At 46.4% G+C, this 17,371-nt stretch overlaps 1 protein-coding gene across 7 annotated transcripts; it reads left to right on the top strand.

Moving 5' to 3' along the window:
• Positions 1-225: 225 nt before the first annotated feature.
• LOC122481196 (filaggrin-2-like) lies at positions 226-13,385 on the top strand. 7 transcript variants are annotated; one of them, XM_043576392.1, is made up of 7 exons: positions 261-278; positions 508-616; positions 1,264-1,423; positions 2,465-4,427; positions 4,545-5,487; positions 9,538-9,982; positions 10,433-13,385. In XM_043576392.1, exons 3-7 carry the CDS (start codon positions 1,286-1,288, stop codon positions 12,800-12,802), a joined length of 5,859 nt encoding a protein of 1,952 aa, XP_043432327.1. In that variant the 5' UTR covers positions 261-278; positions 508-616; positions 1,264-1,285; the 3' UTR covers positions 12,803-13,385. The 7 variants fall into 7 exon arrangements, with proteins under 7 accessions (XP_043432321.1, XP_043432322.1, XP_043432327.1 ...); XM_043576391.1 differs by having other exon boundaries at positions 262-278; positions 9,538-10,662; positions 10,888-13,385; XM_043576387.1 differs by having other exon boundaries at positions 228-278; positions 9,538-13,385.
• The last annotated feature ends 3,986 nt before the right edge of the window (positions 13,386-17,371 follow it).

Genomic DNA, 17,371 nt, shown 5'->3' with positions numbered 1-17,371 from the left:
GTGCATGACGCTAAAAAAAAGTGCTCTGTAACATGTCCTCATACTGAAAGCTGGGCCAGCACCATCCTTTCTGCAATCATATCAAAGATAAGAATGCGAAGAAGTAGGAAGATAAACAGGGACAGAGGAGGGGTTAGATTTGATTAGAAATGAATCAGTCCATCCCACAGAGGGCAGCACCCACACATTTTTAGTTATATAAGGGCCACTATCTCAATCCACTGGTCACCCTGCAAGCTGCATCAAGCTTTATCCTACGTGTTCCTTTGGTGAACCAGGTGAGAGAAAATTCATCCAGCTATACTGATGAATATTTGGTTGATTGTTATCCACAGCAGAAATCCAGGAGTAAGAGCTAAGCCAGAGTTAATATATATTTGGCCTTTTCATTTTTGTCTCTTTTTCTTTTCTTTTAATTTTTTGATTAGTTTACTTTATCCTGGGGTCTTTTTAGAATAAATCTGTTGTTGTCAAGATGAATAATGCAAGAAATTTGCCTTCTTCTAGGCCATTCCACATTCTCTTCCCAGTCTTTTGCATGACATTTTTTTTCTGGATTGCCCAGCTCAAATAGGGTGGAGGTCAGCCCTGGTGTAGAGTCCCTTCCCTATTTAATGTAAGTCCTTGGGGCTCCAAGATCAAATCATCTACTAGTCAAACTACTGCCTGCATTGCTGAGTCTTTCTTTCTGGTTACTGAAAAGGAAGAGTGTTTGGTCAAGGCTGAGATTAGGGTAGTACTTGAGCTCTGATAAGGGCTATCTCATGCTTCTGTAGCACCATTTTCTATTTGCTGAAGGCCTTAGTAGTCCTGTTTAGCTTCTGGTGGCCAGAGGAGAAGTAGGTGTGATAGAAGGTCTGTCACTTTTAACTCAAGAGAACCAGTGAAACTAACCAGAGAGACTGGGACAATACATCTGAGTGGTTCTGGAAACTTTAGAAGCTCCAGGACAACACTCAGAACACCAAAGTACACAAAGTGTAGAGACATTATGTAAGGAATATATTCACCCAGGACATGGAGATCTGAGTGCTTATCCCAGTTCAGCCAGTAACATGCCATGACAATCTTAGCAAAGTAACTCAAAGTTAACAAAGTTAGTTATTACTGTGTTGACAGATACTCAACCCTTCCTTATTTGTTGTATTTGTCAAGTGTAAGAGACTTGAAAAACTAGAATGATTATTATTAAAGTTAGAATTACTTATAAATTTTTTAAAAAAGAAAATGAATAATAGGGTCTTTTGTTTCTTTTATCTTCAGGTACACTTAAACTTGCAAAAAGATGACGGACCTCTTAAGAAGTGTTGTCACAGTCATTGATGTTTTCTACAAATATACCAACCAAGATGGGGAGTGTGGCACACTGAGCAAGGATGAGCTAAAGGAACTTCTAGAGAAAGAGTTCCGTCCAATTCTGAAGGTGAGAACCATCTACCAAGATTGCTAGGGTCCTATCCATTCTCTGTTATGTGACCAAAGAGTAGCTAAAAACTGCACAGTCTCAGTAGTCTTTGGGAAAACTATGAGTGGTACTTCTTGGGCACATCAGAAAGTCTGTTGGAGCAGAATTTATTTTTATAAAGGTGATTTCTTCCCTCATTTTCCTGTTTATCCCCACCATATAGACCTTCAGACTTTTTCATGCTCCCAGGTCTCCCCTTATGAAAAATAACAGAAAATAAATTTGTGCTAAAATATGACTTAAAAGAAGAAAAAGTATAAAGAGGGAAATGTCTACAAGGAGATCTGACTAAGTAGCCAGAATTACTAAAAATTATAAACAAAAAACAAGCATTTTTTCCCATTTACTTGGGAAGGACTCAGCTAATAACTTTAAAATTATAGATTCTAACAAAGAATATATTAGCATGTAATATTTAAAATTTATGTAAAACTAAAATATACCAAGTACTAAACTTGATTTATTCAATTCCTTCTTGTATATACCTGAGTACCTAGTCCCCTACCTTAGGTCCTTGAATTGTATTCTGTTGGAGAACCCAATAGTTCTTTTCTATTACCTCTTCTCACCTGCTGGATCCTAATTATTAGGCTGCTTTAGCTTAAAGTAACCCTTGACTGGATTAAAAATACCTATTGTTGGGGCGCCTGGGTGGCGCAGTCGATTAAGCATCCGACTTCAGCCAGGTCACGATCTCGCGGTCCGTGAGTTCGAGCCCCGCGTCAGGCTCTGGGCTGATGGCTCAGAGCCTGGAGCCTGTTTCCGATTCTGTGTCTCCCTCTCTCTCTGCCCCTCCCCCATTCGTGCTCTGTCTCTCTCTGTCCCAAAAATAAATAAACGTTGAAAAAAAATTCTAAAAAAAAAAAATACCTATTGTCAAACATCCACAATTCCACAGCTCTGTTTGAATATTTTATTTTATTTTTTCTACTTGAATATTTTAGCTGACTATGTGGGCTAAGCTGACCAGGTCTCCTTTGGTATGTCACTTGTATACAGAACCCAGATGATCCAGACACAGTGGATGTCATCATGCACATGCTAGATCGAGATCATGACCGAAGACTGGACTTTACTGAGTTTCTTCTGATGGTATTCAAGCTGGCTATGGCCTGCAACAAGGTTCTCAGCAAAGAATACTGTAAAGCTTCAGGGTCAAAGAAGCATAGGCGTGGTCACCGACACCATAAGGAAGAAAGTGAAACAGAAGAGGATGAAGAAGATGCACCAGAACAGAAATCAGGTTACAGGCATTCAAATTGGAGGGAGGGAGAGGAGTATGGTTATGGTTCTGAGGGTTTGAGGCGAAGTGTGAAACACAGACGTGGGTCAAATTCCAGGAAGCTGGGAAGGCAAGGTGGTTTATCTAGCTCAGAGAACCAAGAGAAATCTGAGAAAAGACACCGTGGGTCTGGTCACTCATGGAATAGTGACAAAGAAAGACATGGTTCCAGCTCTGGAGAGCTGGGGGATAGAAGAAACAAGTCACATGTTAGCCCCACCAGGGAATCTGGGAAGGAATATGAATCGGAATCTGGATCTGGGTCAAAGAGTGAGAGGAGGAAAAGTCATGGTGGTCTGTCACATAGACTGGATGCTGGTGGGCATGAATCAAACTCTACTCAGTCAAGAAATAGTGGAGGACAAAAGCTTGGGTCTAGCTCTAAAGGTTCAGAAAACAGTGGAAGACAAAGCTATGGATGTGGTTCCAGCAATTCGGGTGGGTGTGGAAGTCCACAAAATACTTCTAGTTCCTGTCAGGAAGGTAGATTTGGAGGGCAAGGAAATCAATCTAGCTGCACTCAGTCAGGTTATCAAACAGGAAGTAGTGGAAGACAAGATCGTGGATGTATCTCGGGAGGTCAGTCCTCTGGATGTGGTCAACATGAGCCTAGCTTCTGTAGTCAGTCTTCTAGTCAAAGAGGATACGGATCTAGAGCATGTGGTCAGACACAGAACTGTGGAAGACAACAGAGAACAGGTTCAAGTCAGTCCTCTTGCTGTGACCAATATGGGTCTGGAACAAGTCAGTCTTCTAGTTATGGTCAACATGGATCTGGTTCTTGTGGACACTTTTCAAACTCTCATCAAAAAGGGTCTGGTTCAAAGGAATTTTCTAAATGTGGACAACATGGATCTGGCTCATGTCACTCCTCTGGCTTTGGACATGGCTCTGGCTCATGCCAGTCCTCTGGCTTTGAACAACATGGGTCTGGCTCATGTCAGACCTCTGGCTTTGGACAACATGGGTCAGGATCAGGTCAATCCTCTGGTTTTGGACAACATGGGTCAAGCTCAGGACAATCCTCTGGCTTTGGTCAGCATGGGTCTAGTTCAGGACCATCCTCTGGCTTTGGCCACCATGGATCCAGCTCAGGTCAGTCCCCTGGCTTTGGTCAGTATGGGTCTGGATCAAGTCAGTCCTCCAGCTTTGGCCAACATGGGTCTGGCTCAGGTCAATCCTCTGGTTTTGGCCAACATGGGTTTGGCTCAGGTCAATCCTCTGGTTTTGGCCAGCATGGATCCAGCTCAGGTCAGTCCTCTGGCTTTGGTCAGTATGGGTCTGGATCAAGTCAGTCCTCCAGCTTTGGCCAACATGGGTCTGGCTCAGGTCAATCCTCTGGTTTTGGCCAACATGGGTTTGGCTCAGGTCAATCCTCTGGTTTTGGCCAACATGGGTCTGGCTCAAGCCAATCCTCTGGCTTTGGACAACATGAGTCTGGCTCAGGTCAGTCCTCTGGTTTTGAACAATATGGGTCTGGCTCAGGTCAGTCCTCTGGTTTTGGACAATATGGCTCTGGTTCAGGCCAGTCCTCTGGCTTTGGCCAGCATGGGTCTGGCTCAAGCCAGTCCTCTGGATTTGGACAACATGGGTCTGGCTCAGGTCAGTCCTCTAGTTTTGGACAACATGGGTCTAGCTCAAGACAGTCCTCTGGCTTTGGCCAGCATGGGTCTGGTTCAGGTCAGACCTCTGGCTATGGACAACATGGATCCAGCTCACGTCAGTCTTCTGGCTTTGGCCAATATGGGTCTGGCTCAGGTCATTCCTCTAGTTTTGGACAGCATGGGTCTGGCTCAGGCCAATCCTCTGGCTTTGGTCAACATGGGTCTGGCTCAAGTCAGTCCTCTGCCTTTGAACAACAAGGGTCTGGTGCAGGTCCATTTTCTAGCTCTGGACAACATGGGTCTGGGACAGGTCAATCCTCGGGCTCTGGACATGGATCTAGCTCACATCAGTCCCCTAGCTTTGGGACTGGCTCAGGTCATTCTTCTGGCTTTGGACAACATGAGTCTAGATCAGGTCAGTCTAGCTGTGGTCAACATTGTTCCACTTCAGTGCAATCCTCCAATTTTGGCCAAGGATCCTGCTCAGGAAAGTCCTCTAACCCTGATCAACATGCTAGCACAAGTCAGTCTTCTACTTATGATCAACATGGGTTTAGCTCAGGGGAATCTTCTGGATATGAACAACATGAATCTAGGGTAAGGGGAAAAGAAAGCTCTCACACTAGTTCAGGAAAAGAAGGTCCAAAACATGGAAGACCCATATCAGATTCAGCCCACACTCAGATAAGAGAAACAGGCCCAAAGAAAACTACTCAGAGGGATAATGAGAGAAACAAGAGACACAGTACAACAGCAAAAGAGACTGAAGATCATGAGAGCATTCATGGACATAGCCAACAAAGGCAAGGAGCAAGTCAGGAAAGAAGGACTTCTACAACACAGGGCACGAAACATAACCACAAAAATGACAGTCAAGCCCAGACAGATAAATGGGAGACATATTCAGCAACTACCCGGGAGCATTATGAAAATGACCATGAAAAATCAGGAGGAATTCCCACAGGTAAAAATGAAAGATCGACTCAGAGACAGGTAGGAGACAACACAAGACATGCCCATTCTGGCCATGGACAGGCCACCAGGACAGAATCCAGTAGGACCCGAAAAACGGGATCTAGCAGCAGTGAGTCCAGTGACAGGGGAAGGCTTTCAGGAGTCCCACAGACACAGACAGGGTCCCCTCATGGCCATGCTGGATCTCAACATGGAGAGTCGAGATCCACCCAGGAAGAGAGACAGACAACTACTCACAGACAGGCAGGAGACACCACTAGACATACCCAGTCTGGGACTGGACAAGCCACCAGGTCAGAATCCAGCAGGACTGGAAGAAGAGAATCCAGTGTCAGTGAGTCCAGTGACAATGAAAGGCACTCAGGAGTCCCACAGACAAAGGCAGGATCCCCTCATGGCCACCCTGGATTCCAACAGGGAGAGTCAGGATCCACCCATGAAGGAAGATGGGAAACTACTCACAGAAAGCAAGGAGACACCACTAGCCAACCTTATTCTGGTCATGGACAGGCCACCAGGACAAAAGCTAGCAGGACCCAAAGAAGCAGATCCAGTGTCAGTGAATCAAGTGACAGGGAAAGGCACTCAGGACTCCCACAGACACACACAGAGTCCCCTCATGGCCAGGCTGGATCTCAGCATGAAGAGTCAGGATCCACCCGTGAAGGAAAACAGGGTACTACTCACAGACAGCAAAGAGACACCACTAGACATACACTGTCTGGTCATGGACAGGCCACCAGGTCAGAATCCAGCAGGACACGAAGAACAGGATCTAGGAGCAGTGAGTCCAGTGACAGGGGAAGGCATTCAGGAGTCCCACAGACAGAGGCAGGGTCCCCTCATGGCCATGCTGGATCTCAACATGGAGAGTCGGGATCCACCCGGGAAGGAAGACCAGAAACTACTCACAGACAGCAAGGAGACACCACTAGACAAGCTCATTCTGGTCTTGGACAGGCCACCAGGACAGAATCTAGCAGGACCCAAAGAAGCAGATCCAGTGCCAGTGAATCGAGTGACAGGGAAAGACACTCAGGAGTCCCACAGACACACACAGAGTCCCCTCATGGCCAGGCTGGATCTCAACATGGAGAGTCGGGATCCACCCGGGAAGGAAGACAGGGAACTACTCACAGACAGGCAGGAGACACCACTAGACATACCCAGTCTGGGCATGGACAAGCCACCAGGTCAGAATCCAGTAGGACTGGGAGAAGAGAATCCAGTGTCAGTGAGTCCAGTGACAGTGAAAGGCACTCAGGAGTCCCACACACACAGGCAGGGTCCCCTCATGGCCATGCTGGATTTCAACATGGAGAGTCGGGATCCACCCAGGAAGGAAGACAGAGAACTACTCACAGACAGGCAGGAGACACCACTAGACATACCCAGTCTGGGCATGGACAAGCCACCAAGTCAGAATCCAGTAGGACTGGGAGAAGAGAATCCAGTGTCAGTGAGCCCAGTGACAGTGAAAGGCACTCAGGAGTCCCACACACACAGGCAGGGTCCCCTCAGGGCCATGCTGGATCTCACCATGGAGAGTCGGGATCCACCCAGGAAGGAAGACCAGAAACTACTCAGAGACAGGCAGGAGACACCACTAGACATACCCAGTCTGGGCATGGACAAGCCACCAGGTCAGAATCCAGTAGGACTGGGAGAAGAGAATCCAGTGTCAGTGAGTCCAGTGACAGTGAAAGGCACTCAGGAGTCCCACAGACACAGGCAGGGTCCCCTCATGGCCACCCTGGATTCCAACAGGGAGAGTCAAGATCCACACTGAAAGGGAGACAGGGAACAACTCACAGACAGCAAGGAGACTCCACTAGACATGCCCAGTCTGGTCATGGACAGGCCACTAGGACACAATCCAGTAGGGCCCGAAGAACGGGATCTAGCTTCAGTGAATCCAGTAACACGGAAACACACTCAGGAGTCCCACAGACACACACAGAGTCCCCTCATGGCCAGGCTGGATCTCAACATGGAGAGTCGGGATCCACCCGGGAAGGAAGACCAGAAACTACTCACAGACAGCAAAGAGACACCACTAGACATGCACTGTCTGGTCATGGACAGGCCACCAGGTCAGAATCCAGTAGGACTGGGAGAAGAGAATCCAGTGTCAGTGAGTCCAGTGACAGTGAAAGGCACTCAGGAGTCCCACAGACACAGGCAGGGTCCCCTCATGGCCACCCTGGATTCCAACAGGGAGAGTCAGGATCCACACTGAAAGGGAGACAGGGAACAACTCACAGACAGCAAGGAGACTCCACTAGACATGCCCAGTCTGGTCATGGACAGGCCACCAGGACAGACTCCAGTAGGGCCCGAAGAACGGGATCTAGCATCAGTGAGTCCAGTGACACGGAAACGCACTCAGGAGTCCCACAGACACACACAGGATCCGCTCATGGCCAGGCTGGATCTGAGCATGAAGAGTTGAGATCCTCCCGTGAAGGAAGACAGGGAACTACTCACAGACAGCAAGACGATACCACTAGACATACCCAGTCTGGGGACGCACAAGTCACCAGGTCAGAATCCAGTAGGACTGGGAGAAGAGAATCCAGTGTCAGTGAGCCCAGTGACAGTGAAAGGCACTCAGGAGTCCCACACACACAGGCAGGGTCCCCTCAGGGCCATGCTGGATCTCACCATGGAGAGTCGGGATCCACCCAGGAAGGAAGACCAGAAACTACTCAGAGACAGGCAGGAGACACAACTAGACATACCCAGTCCCCTCATGGACATGCCACCAGGTCAGAATCCAGTAGGACTGGGAGAAGAGAATCCAGTGTCAGTGAGTCCAGTGACAGTGAAAGGCACTCAGGAGTCCCACACACACAGGCAGGGTCCCCTCATGGCCATGCTGGATTTCAACATGGAGAGTCGGGATCCACCCAGGAAGGAAGACAGAGAACTACTCACAGACAGGCAGGAGACACCACTAGACATACCCAGTCTGGGCATGGACAAGCCACCAGGTCAGAATCCAGTAGGACTGGGAGAAGAGAATCCAGTGTCAGTGAGTCCAGTGACAGTGAAAGGCACTCAGGAGTCCCACAGACACAGGCAGGGTCCCCTCATGGCCACCCTGGATTCCAACAGGGAGAGTCAGGATCCACACTGAAAGGGAGACAGGGAAAAACTCACAGACAGCAAGGAGACTCCACTAGACATGCCCAGTCTGGTCATGGACAGGCCACCAGGACAGACTCCAGTAGGGCCCAAAGAACGGGATCTAGCATCAGTGAGTCCAGTGACACGGAAACACACTCAGGAGTCCCACAGACACACACAGGATCTGCTCATGGCCAGGCTGGATCTGAGCATGAAGAGTTGAGATCCTCCCGTGAAGGAAGACAGGGAACTACTCACAGACAGCAAAGAGACACCACTAGACATACGCTGTCTGGTCATGCACAGGCCACCAGAACAGAATCCAGTAGGACGGGAAGAACAGGATCTAGGAGCAGTGAGTCCAGGGACAGGGGAAGGCCTTCAGGAGTCCCACAGACACAGGCAGGATCCCCTCATGGCCATGCTGGATCTCAACATGGAGAGTCGGGATCCACCCGGGAAGGAAGACAGGGAACTACTCAAAGACAGGCAAGAGACACCACTAGACATACCCAGTCTGGGCATGGACAAGCCACCAGGTCAGAATCCAGTAGGACTGGGAGAAGAGAATCCAGTGTCAGTGAGTCCAGTGACAGGGGAAGGCCTTCAGGAGTCCCACAGACACAAGCAGGGTCCCCTCATGGCCATGTTGGATCTCAACATGGAGAGTCGGGATCCACCCGGGAAGGAAGACCAGAAACTACTCACAGACAGCAAGGAGACACCACTAGACAAGCTCATTCTGGTCTTGGACAGGCCACCAGGACAGAATCTAGCAGGACCCAAAGAAGCAGATCCAGTGCCAGTGAATCGAGTGACAGGGAAAGACACTCAGGAGTCCCACAGACACACACAGAGTCCCCTCATGGCCAGGCTGGATCTCAACATGGAGAGTTGGGATCCACCCGGGAAGGAAGACAGGGTACTACTCACAGACAGGCAAGAGATACCACTAGACATACCCAGTCTGGGCATGGACAAGCCACCAGGTCAGAATCCAGCAGGACTGGGAGAAGAGAATCCAGTGTCAGTGAGTCCAGTGACAGGGGAAGGCCTTCAGGAGTCCCACAGTCACAGGCAGGGTCCCCTCATGGCCATGCTGGATCTCAACATGGAGAGTCGGGATCCACCCGGGAAGGAAGACCAGAAACTACTCACAGACAGCAAGGAGACACCACTAGACAAGCTCATTCTGGTCTTGGACAGGCCACCAGGACAGAACCTAGCAGGACCCAAAGAAGCAGATCCAGTGCCAGTGAATTGAGTGACAGGGAAAGGCACTCAGGACTCCCACAGACACACACAGAGTCCCCTCATGGCCAGGCTGGATCTCAACATGGAGAGTTGGGATCCACCCGGGAAGGAAGACAGAGAACTACTCACAGACAGGCAGGAGACACCACTAGACATACCCAGTCTGGGCATGGACAAGCCACCAGGTCAGAATCCAGTAGGACTGGGAGAAGAGAATCCAGTGTCAGTGAGTCCAGTGACAATGAAAGGCACTCAGGAGTCCCACAGACACAGGCAGGGTCCCCTCATGGCCACCCTGGATTCCAACAGGGAGAGTCAAGATCCACACTGAAAGGGAGACAGGGAACAACTCACAGACAGGTAGAAGATTCCACTAGACATGCTCAGTCTGGTCATGGACAGGCCACCAGGACAGAATCCAGTAGGGCCCGAAGAACGGGATCTAGCATCAGTGAGTCTAGTGACACGGAAACGCACTCAGGAGTCCCACAGACAAACACAGCATCCGCTCATGGCCATGCCGGATCTCAACATGGAGAGTTGGGATCCTCCCGTGAAGGAAAACAGGGAACTACTCACAGACAGCAAGACGACACCACTAGACATGCCCATTCTGGCCATGGACAGGCCACCAGGACAGAATCCAGTAGGACCCAAAAAACGAGATCTAGCAGCAGTGAGTCCAGTCACAGGGGAAGGCTTTCAGGAGTCCCACAGACACAGACAGGGTCCCCTCATGGCCATGCTGGATCTCAACATGGAGAGTCGAGATCCACCCAGGAAGGAAGACAGACAACTACTCACAGACAGGCGGGAGACACTACTAGACATACCCAGGCCACTCATGGACAAGCTACCAGGTCAGAATCCAGTAGGACTGGAAGAAGAGAATCCAGTGTCAGTGAGTCCAGTGACAGTGAAAGGCACTCAGGAGTCCCACAGACACAGGCAGGGTCCCCTCATGGCCACCCTGGATTCCAACAGGGAGAGTCAGCATCCACCCATGAAGGAAGACAGGAAACTACTCACGGACAGCAAGTAGACACCAGCAGACATACACTGTCTGGTCATGCACAGGCCACCAGGACAGAGTCCAGTAGGATGGGAAGAACAGGATCTAGGAGCAGTGAGTCCAGGGACAGGGGAAGGCCTTCAGGAGTCCCACAGACACAAGCAGGGTCCCCTCATGGCCATGCTGGATCTCAACATGGAGAGTCGGGATCCACCCGGGAAGGAAGACAGGGAACTACTCACAGACAGGCAAGAGACACCACTAGACATTCCCAGTCCACTCATGGACAAGCCACCAGGTCAGAATCCAGTAGTACTGGAAGAAGAGAATCCAGCATCAATGAGTCCAGTGAAAGGCCTTCAGGAGTCCCACAGACACACACAGCGTCCCCTCATGGCCATGCTGGATCTCAACTTAGAGAGTCAACATCTACCCATGAAGGTAGACTGGGAACTACTCGCCCACAGACAGGAGACACCACTGGACCTGCCCAGTCTGGTCATGGACAAGCCACCAGCGCAGAATCCAGGTGGACTGGAAGAAAGGGATCTAGTGTGAGTGAGTCCAGCGACACTGAAAGGCACTCAGGTGTGTCACAAGGACACTCAGTTTCTAGTCATAGGCATTTTGGTTCTATCCCCCAAAACACAGTTAGTAATACAACCAGAAGACATGGTTCTAGTACTGAAGAGTCAGGAGATAGTTCTAAACATTCCATAATTGAACAAGGGAAGACTTCAATTCATAAGCAACCTAGTTCCAGAAGATCAGGAGTACAGGCATCCTCCCATAGACATGTTGGAGACAAATCTACATTCTCAGGTTCAGCTCAGGGGCACACCACATCTTCTCGTGGACAGTTAGGAATTGGCACAACAGAACAAGGTGGATCCAGCCATACACAGTCGCATGATACTCATAGACACACCAGTGATAGCATAAGTAAGCATTCACATAGCAGTCATCACCAATCTAGAGTAAGTCATTCTCAGTCACAGCTTAGTGGAAGACAAAGACATGGATCAGGTCAAGGATGGAAACATGGCAGTTATGGAAGTGCTGAATATGATTATGGGCAGTCTGGGTATGGACCCTCTGGGGGCAGCAGAACAAGCAGCCACAATTCTAGCCCTTTGAGGTCAACAGAGAGAGCTGCAAACAATCAAGTGTCTACACATGGACAATTAATTTCTGGTTATGACCATACAGGATCAAAAGCAACTGAAATAACAGAAAGACAAGGTTCAAGTCATGGACAATCAGTTGATTCCCATAATCAGTCTGCATCCAGTGTAACTAGAAGGCAGGGATCTAGTCATGGGCATTCAGTAGTAAGTCATGAACCATCAAGTGACACTCATGTTCAATCTGGAAGGTGGCAGTCAAGCAACCATTCTATATTCAGCCATGGACAATCTATATCAGCTCATTGCCATTCAAAATCTGGTTCAACTCTTAGGCAGGGATCCCATAGTGGTAATAAAGGGAATTCCAAAGATTGGGGGAAACAGATTCATGAATCATCAGGATCTACTCATGGACAGTCGGAGTTCAATAATATAAGTATGCATGAATCCAGCCAGGAGCATTTGGGAGATACATCTTCTCATGAGAAGATAAGATCCAGCATAAGTTTAGTAAGACAAGGATCAAGTAATAGACAATCAGTAGACATCCAGGGTCAACATGGATTCAGCACCAATGAAAGACAAGTATATAGCCATGACCAATCAAGTGACAGCTATGAGCAGTCAAGTGATAGCAGAAGCAGGAGGCAAGGGTTCATTTCTAGTCACTCTCTTAACAGACAAGACCCTACAGGAACTAAAAAATATGGGTATAGACATTCATCAAGCAGTAAAACCATATGGAGTGGGGAAAAACAAAAGCAAGGGCCCACATCAAGTTTGTTAGGAAGCATCAGTATATATAGTCAGGATGTGGACAACATGCATACAAGAAACTCTGAGGCCAGAGGTTGCCATAAAAGGGAGAGAACAGAATCAGGTTCCTTTTACTTAGAAGGTAACACTCCACTCTATGAATATGTCCAAGAACAAAGGTATTATTACTTTGAATAATTTGAAATCAACAGAAAACAAACTAGCTCAAATACGAACCCAAAAAAGAAATGAGACATACAACATGGAATTAAGATACATGATCTTTTCTTTTGGTAGGGGGGTATATAGCTGTCCTTTTATTTAACTGTAGCACTGTACTCTATTTCTTTTGTTTGGTGCAAGGTTTTTGTAAGGCTCCACAATCACTAAGCTCTTTGGTTAGAAAACAATGAATGGAAGAAATAAATAGCATTTGGAACTATATTCAAAACTATATGACAAAGTCATTTGGGTGCTTTAGGATAAAATGAGCATTTTTTAAAAATGTCTCAGACTCAGATCATGGACTTTCCAGATTTTATTTTAATTGACCACTGACAAACCTATCCAGGGAGCTAAGAAACATGATTTTGGAGCCAAAATTTCTCCAATAATATTGTAACACATTCCATGTTCTGAACAAAGAATGTTATAGTAGGTGATGAGTCAGAATATTTGCATCTTTTGTGCCACCACTGGAACTAGATACTACTATTTTTGAATTTATTGTCATGATCTCCTATATTGCATAAAATTGGCAATAAATTTTACATCAAGGTAAGGTTTCTCTTCTCTTTTATCCTCACAAACACAAATACAGCTCCCTGTCCCGGGGACAGATGCACATTTCATTCTTCTGCCTCTGGGCACCCAGATGTAAGTGAAGCATCAAGACACCAATAACAAAGAGTCCAGAAAAGGTGAAACTCAACTACATCTAGTCTTCTCCTCAATCTAATCATTATCCAAAGCATTTATAGGAAGAGATGGTTTATACTAAGTCAGATGTTTTAGTTAATCATGATCATTACAACAACCATTGTCAAACATGACTTGAGAAACCTAAACTCTGGAAATAAGAGGTATGCACCATAGACTCTCTCTGATAAATACACCAATTGAAATCCCTCCCCCATCAATGCAGGCTAATGGGAGTGGAGGCTAATGGAGTCCTGAAGTTTCCAAATGAAAAAAAAAAAACAATAAAAAATATACTCTTGCCTAGGAGGAAAACAATACATACATTTATTATGAATAGCAAAATATGTAAAAAGGAATAGAAAAATATATACAAAAGATACTAACCTCAGTAGAAAGTTTACTATAAAATCTAAAGAAAATGTTCAGAATACTATAACTCATAAGGACTTCAAACATCATCCCCACAATTTACAGACTGAAAGAAAATAATCCAAGCAAGACTTATTTAATCTAACCAAAAAGAATGACAATGCCCTAAATCAGAATCTGGTATCCCATCATTCTCTCCTCCCCCAAAAAACTGAAGCTACTTTTCTTCCACCTCCACTTTTGAAATTCAAACTGAAGTGAAATTCATCAGTGGGTGTCCCTATTGGGGGCAGAAGTTATATGAAAAACAAAACATGGGCTCTGTTTTCTTATTATACTCAGAATATATTCTATCTAGTTTTTAATATTTTAAGCAAGATGATATAAATTTTGACCACCATGCTATGTGGTCAACAGAACATTAGTCATATTAGTTTATTAGCAAAAGAAAATAAAATACTTAATGTACTATTAATGTACACAGAAAAAAAATAACTGAGTCTATGATAGTTAATCCTAAATAATAATCAATTCATACATTCACCATTCATTCACTAAGTAAATACTAATTATCAGAGCATCATTAGAAATTTAAATATTGGTGGGTGCCTGGTTGGCTCAGTCGGTTAAGCATCTGACTTCAGCTGAGGTCATGATCTCATGGTTTGTGAGTTCCAGCCCCGCATCAGGCTCTGTGCTAACAGGTCAGAGCCTGGAGCCTGCTTCTGATTCTGTGTCTCCCTCTCTCTCTGCCCCTCCCCTGCTCATGCTCTGCCTCCCTGTGTCTCTCAAAAATAAATAAACATTAAAAAATAAGAAGAAATTTAAATATTGGTAGAGGGAGCATAGAGGATGGAGTAATGGGAGGACCCTATGCTTACCTGTCCCTCAAGACAGCTAGACAAATATCAAATTATTGTGATATAACACCCAAGAAATAGATCTGAGGACTGACAGACAGCTAGATAAATATCAAATTATTGTGATATAACACCCAAGAAATAAATCTGAGGTCTGACAGAACAAACTGCAAACCAGAAGGAGAGAAGAGGTCATATCATGGAAGGTAGGAGGTGTGGAGATGTGATTTGGGGGAAAAAAGAGGGGAGGGGAGGGATCCCTGATCATGGAGAGGTGGGGAGGGAGGGAGAGAGGGATGGAGGGAGGGAGAGAGAGAGAGAGAGAGAGAGAGAGAGAGAGAGAGAGAGGCACACAGGGATCACACAAGGAAAACACTTCCCCGAAGCCATTGACTGGGAAAATGAGAGGGGCTGATTATCAAGAGTTTTTACAACCAGCGGAGCAAAAAGACTGGAATTATAGAAGTCTGCACTGTGGCTGGTGTGGAACTCAGTGGGCGCTGCAGTGTTCCTCTGGAGAAGGAGGGCAAAGGCCTGGGAGCAGACACTGCAATTTGAGGATACCCTGGGATGCACAGGAAAAGATGGATCACCCTTCTTGGAGTGCATCTGGGAGAGCTGATACTGTCTCTCAGGGGACAAAAGAGTCAGTGGGTAACATTGTATCCCCCGCCCCTTAGTATAGGTGGCAGACACACCTGCTGAGGGCAGCTAACCTGGATATAGGCTTTTGTTGCACTTTAATCTAAACTCCAAGCTCCTGCATGTTGATGCTACTGACCTTCTGAGACAAACCAGCACCAACCCCAGTGAGGTGAGATCCACCCCCAGGGGTTTACTGCAGGACCATACCATGCCAATTTCCTAAAGTCTGGAGTTTTGAAACTCAGCTGGCCTGCCTGGGATAAAACACAGGTGCACTGCACAGCTGGGTGGACACAGAGACACAGAAAGAGTGAGAGGAGAGATATGAGGGAGGCCTGGAACACACAAGGGGAGATTGTTTGCTCTTCTAGGAGGGCTTCCCAGACAGTGGCAAATGTGAACTCCCTTGTCTGGGGACGAGAGAGAGAGAGCTGGCACCATTGTTCTCCCCCACCCATCAGCATGGACTGACTTCAGTGAGCAACACATTGCCCACAGTGAAGGCCTGAGATGCTTAGACCAACCCCACCTCACAGAGCTCTGCAGGTGCTTCTTTTCTAGGGCAAGTGTGCCTGAGAACCAGAGCAATGGGCCCCTTCCCCAGAAGAACAGCACCCCCCACCCCATGCACCAAGTCCACTGACCACAGACTGCCAAAAGGCTTCAGCTCTAGGGGAATAAGCACCAAGCCTCTTTTAACAAGCAGACAAAAGCACTCCTAGTTAAAACTTGCCACTTTCTGGAAAAGGTCCAGATAATCCTCATTTCAGGTAAGGAGAAACTCCCAGAGGACCGACCTGAGGGAAACACAGCAGCAAAGTGCAAACAGCATACACCAGAGACACATACTGAAGAACCAGTCCTTGGATACTATATGACATCTTCTGAATAAAGCCATTACTCTCAGAAGCAGGAAACACAGCAGGCTTTCCTAACACAGAGAAGAATATAGAGACCTAGACAAAATGCCAAGATGGAAGTATTCATCCCAAAGGAAGTAACAAGAAAGGGTCACAACCAAGGATCTAACCACAACAGATATAAGCAATATGCCTGATTCAGAATATAAAACAACAATCATAAGGATACCAGCAGGGCTTGAGAAAAGTATAGGAGACACAAGGGAGTAACTTACCACAGAGATAAAAGACTTAAAAACTAGTCAGGCTGAAATACAAACTGCTAAAACTGAGATGCAAAATGGACTGAAAATAATGACCACAAGGAAGGAAGAAGACAAATGAATAAGTGATAGAGAAGATAAAATTAAGGAAAATAATGAAGCTAAAAACAAGAGAAAAAGAAAAATATTGGGTCATGAAGGTAGACTCAGGGAACTCAGCCACTTCATAAAACATAGTAACATCTGTATTATAGGAAGAGTCCCAGAAGAAGAATAGAGGGGAAATGGGGTAGAATGTTTATTTGAGCTGAAAACTTCCCTACTCTGGGAAAGAAATCAGACATCCAAATCCAGGAGGCACAGAGAACTCCCATCAAAATCAACAAAAGCAGGCCAACAACAAATCATATCATAGTAAAAATTGCAAAATATAGAGATAAGGAAAAAAATCATAAATGTAGCAAGGGAAAAGAAATACCAAACTTACAAGGTAAGACAAACAAGGTTAGCAGCAGATCTCTCCAAAGAAACTTGGCAGGCCAGAAGGGAGGGCATGATGTATTCAACAAGTTGAATGGGAAAAATATGCAGCCAAGAATACTCTATCCAGCAAGGCTACCATTGAGCACAGAAAGTGAGATAAAGAGTTTTCCAGATAAACAAACGCTAAAGGAGTTCATTACCAGTAAATGAGCCCTGCAAGAAATACTAAAGAGGATTATTTGAATGGGAAGGAAAGGACCAAAAGTTACAGATTATAAAGGATTATAAAAAAATTATAAAAGATTATAGAAAATTTCCAGAAACAATGACAAAACATGTAGTAAAATAAAATGTCATTCAATAAAA

The sequence above is a fragment of the Prionailurus bengalensis genome, chromosome C1, assembly GCF_016509475.1.
Source record: "Prionailurus bengalensis isolate Pbe53 chromosome C1, Fcat_Pben_1.1_paternal_pri, whole genome shotgun sequence".
In the NCBI taxonomy this organism is placed as follows: Eukaryota; Metazoa; Chordata; class Mammalia; order Carnivora; family Felidae; genus Prionailurus; species Prionailurus bengalensis.
Note: the sequence above shows the minus strand (reverse complement) of the source record. Positions and strands in the feature narration are given on the sequence as shown.

Coding starts and splice junctions, on each gene's coding strand:
- LOC122481196 (XM_043576386.1), top strand. CDS start 1,286: ATGACGGACCTCTTAAGAAGTGTTGTCACAGTCATTGATGTTTTCTAC. Junction 1,424..2,464: donor AGTTCCGTCCAATTCTGAAG/GTGAGAACCATC, acceptor ACTTGTATACAG/AACCCAGATGATCCAGACAC. Junction 4,428..4,544: donor CCAGCATGGGTCTGGTTCAG/GTCAGACCTCTG, acceptor GGTCTGGCTCAG/GCCAATCCTCTGGCTTTGGT.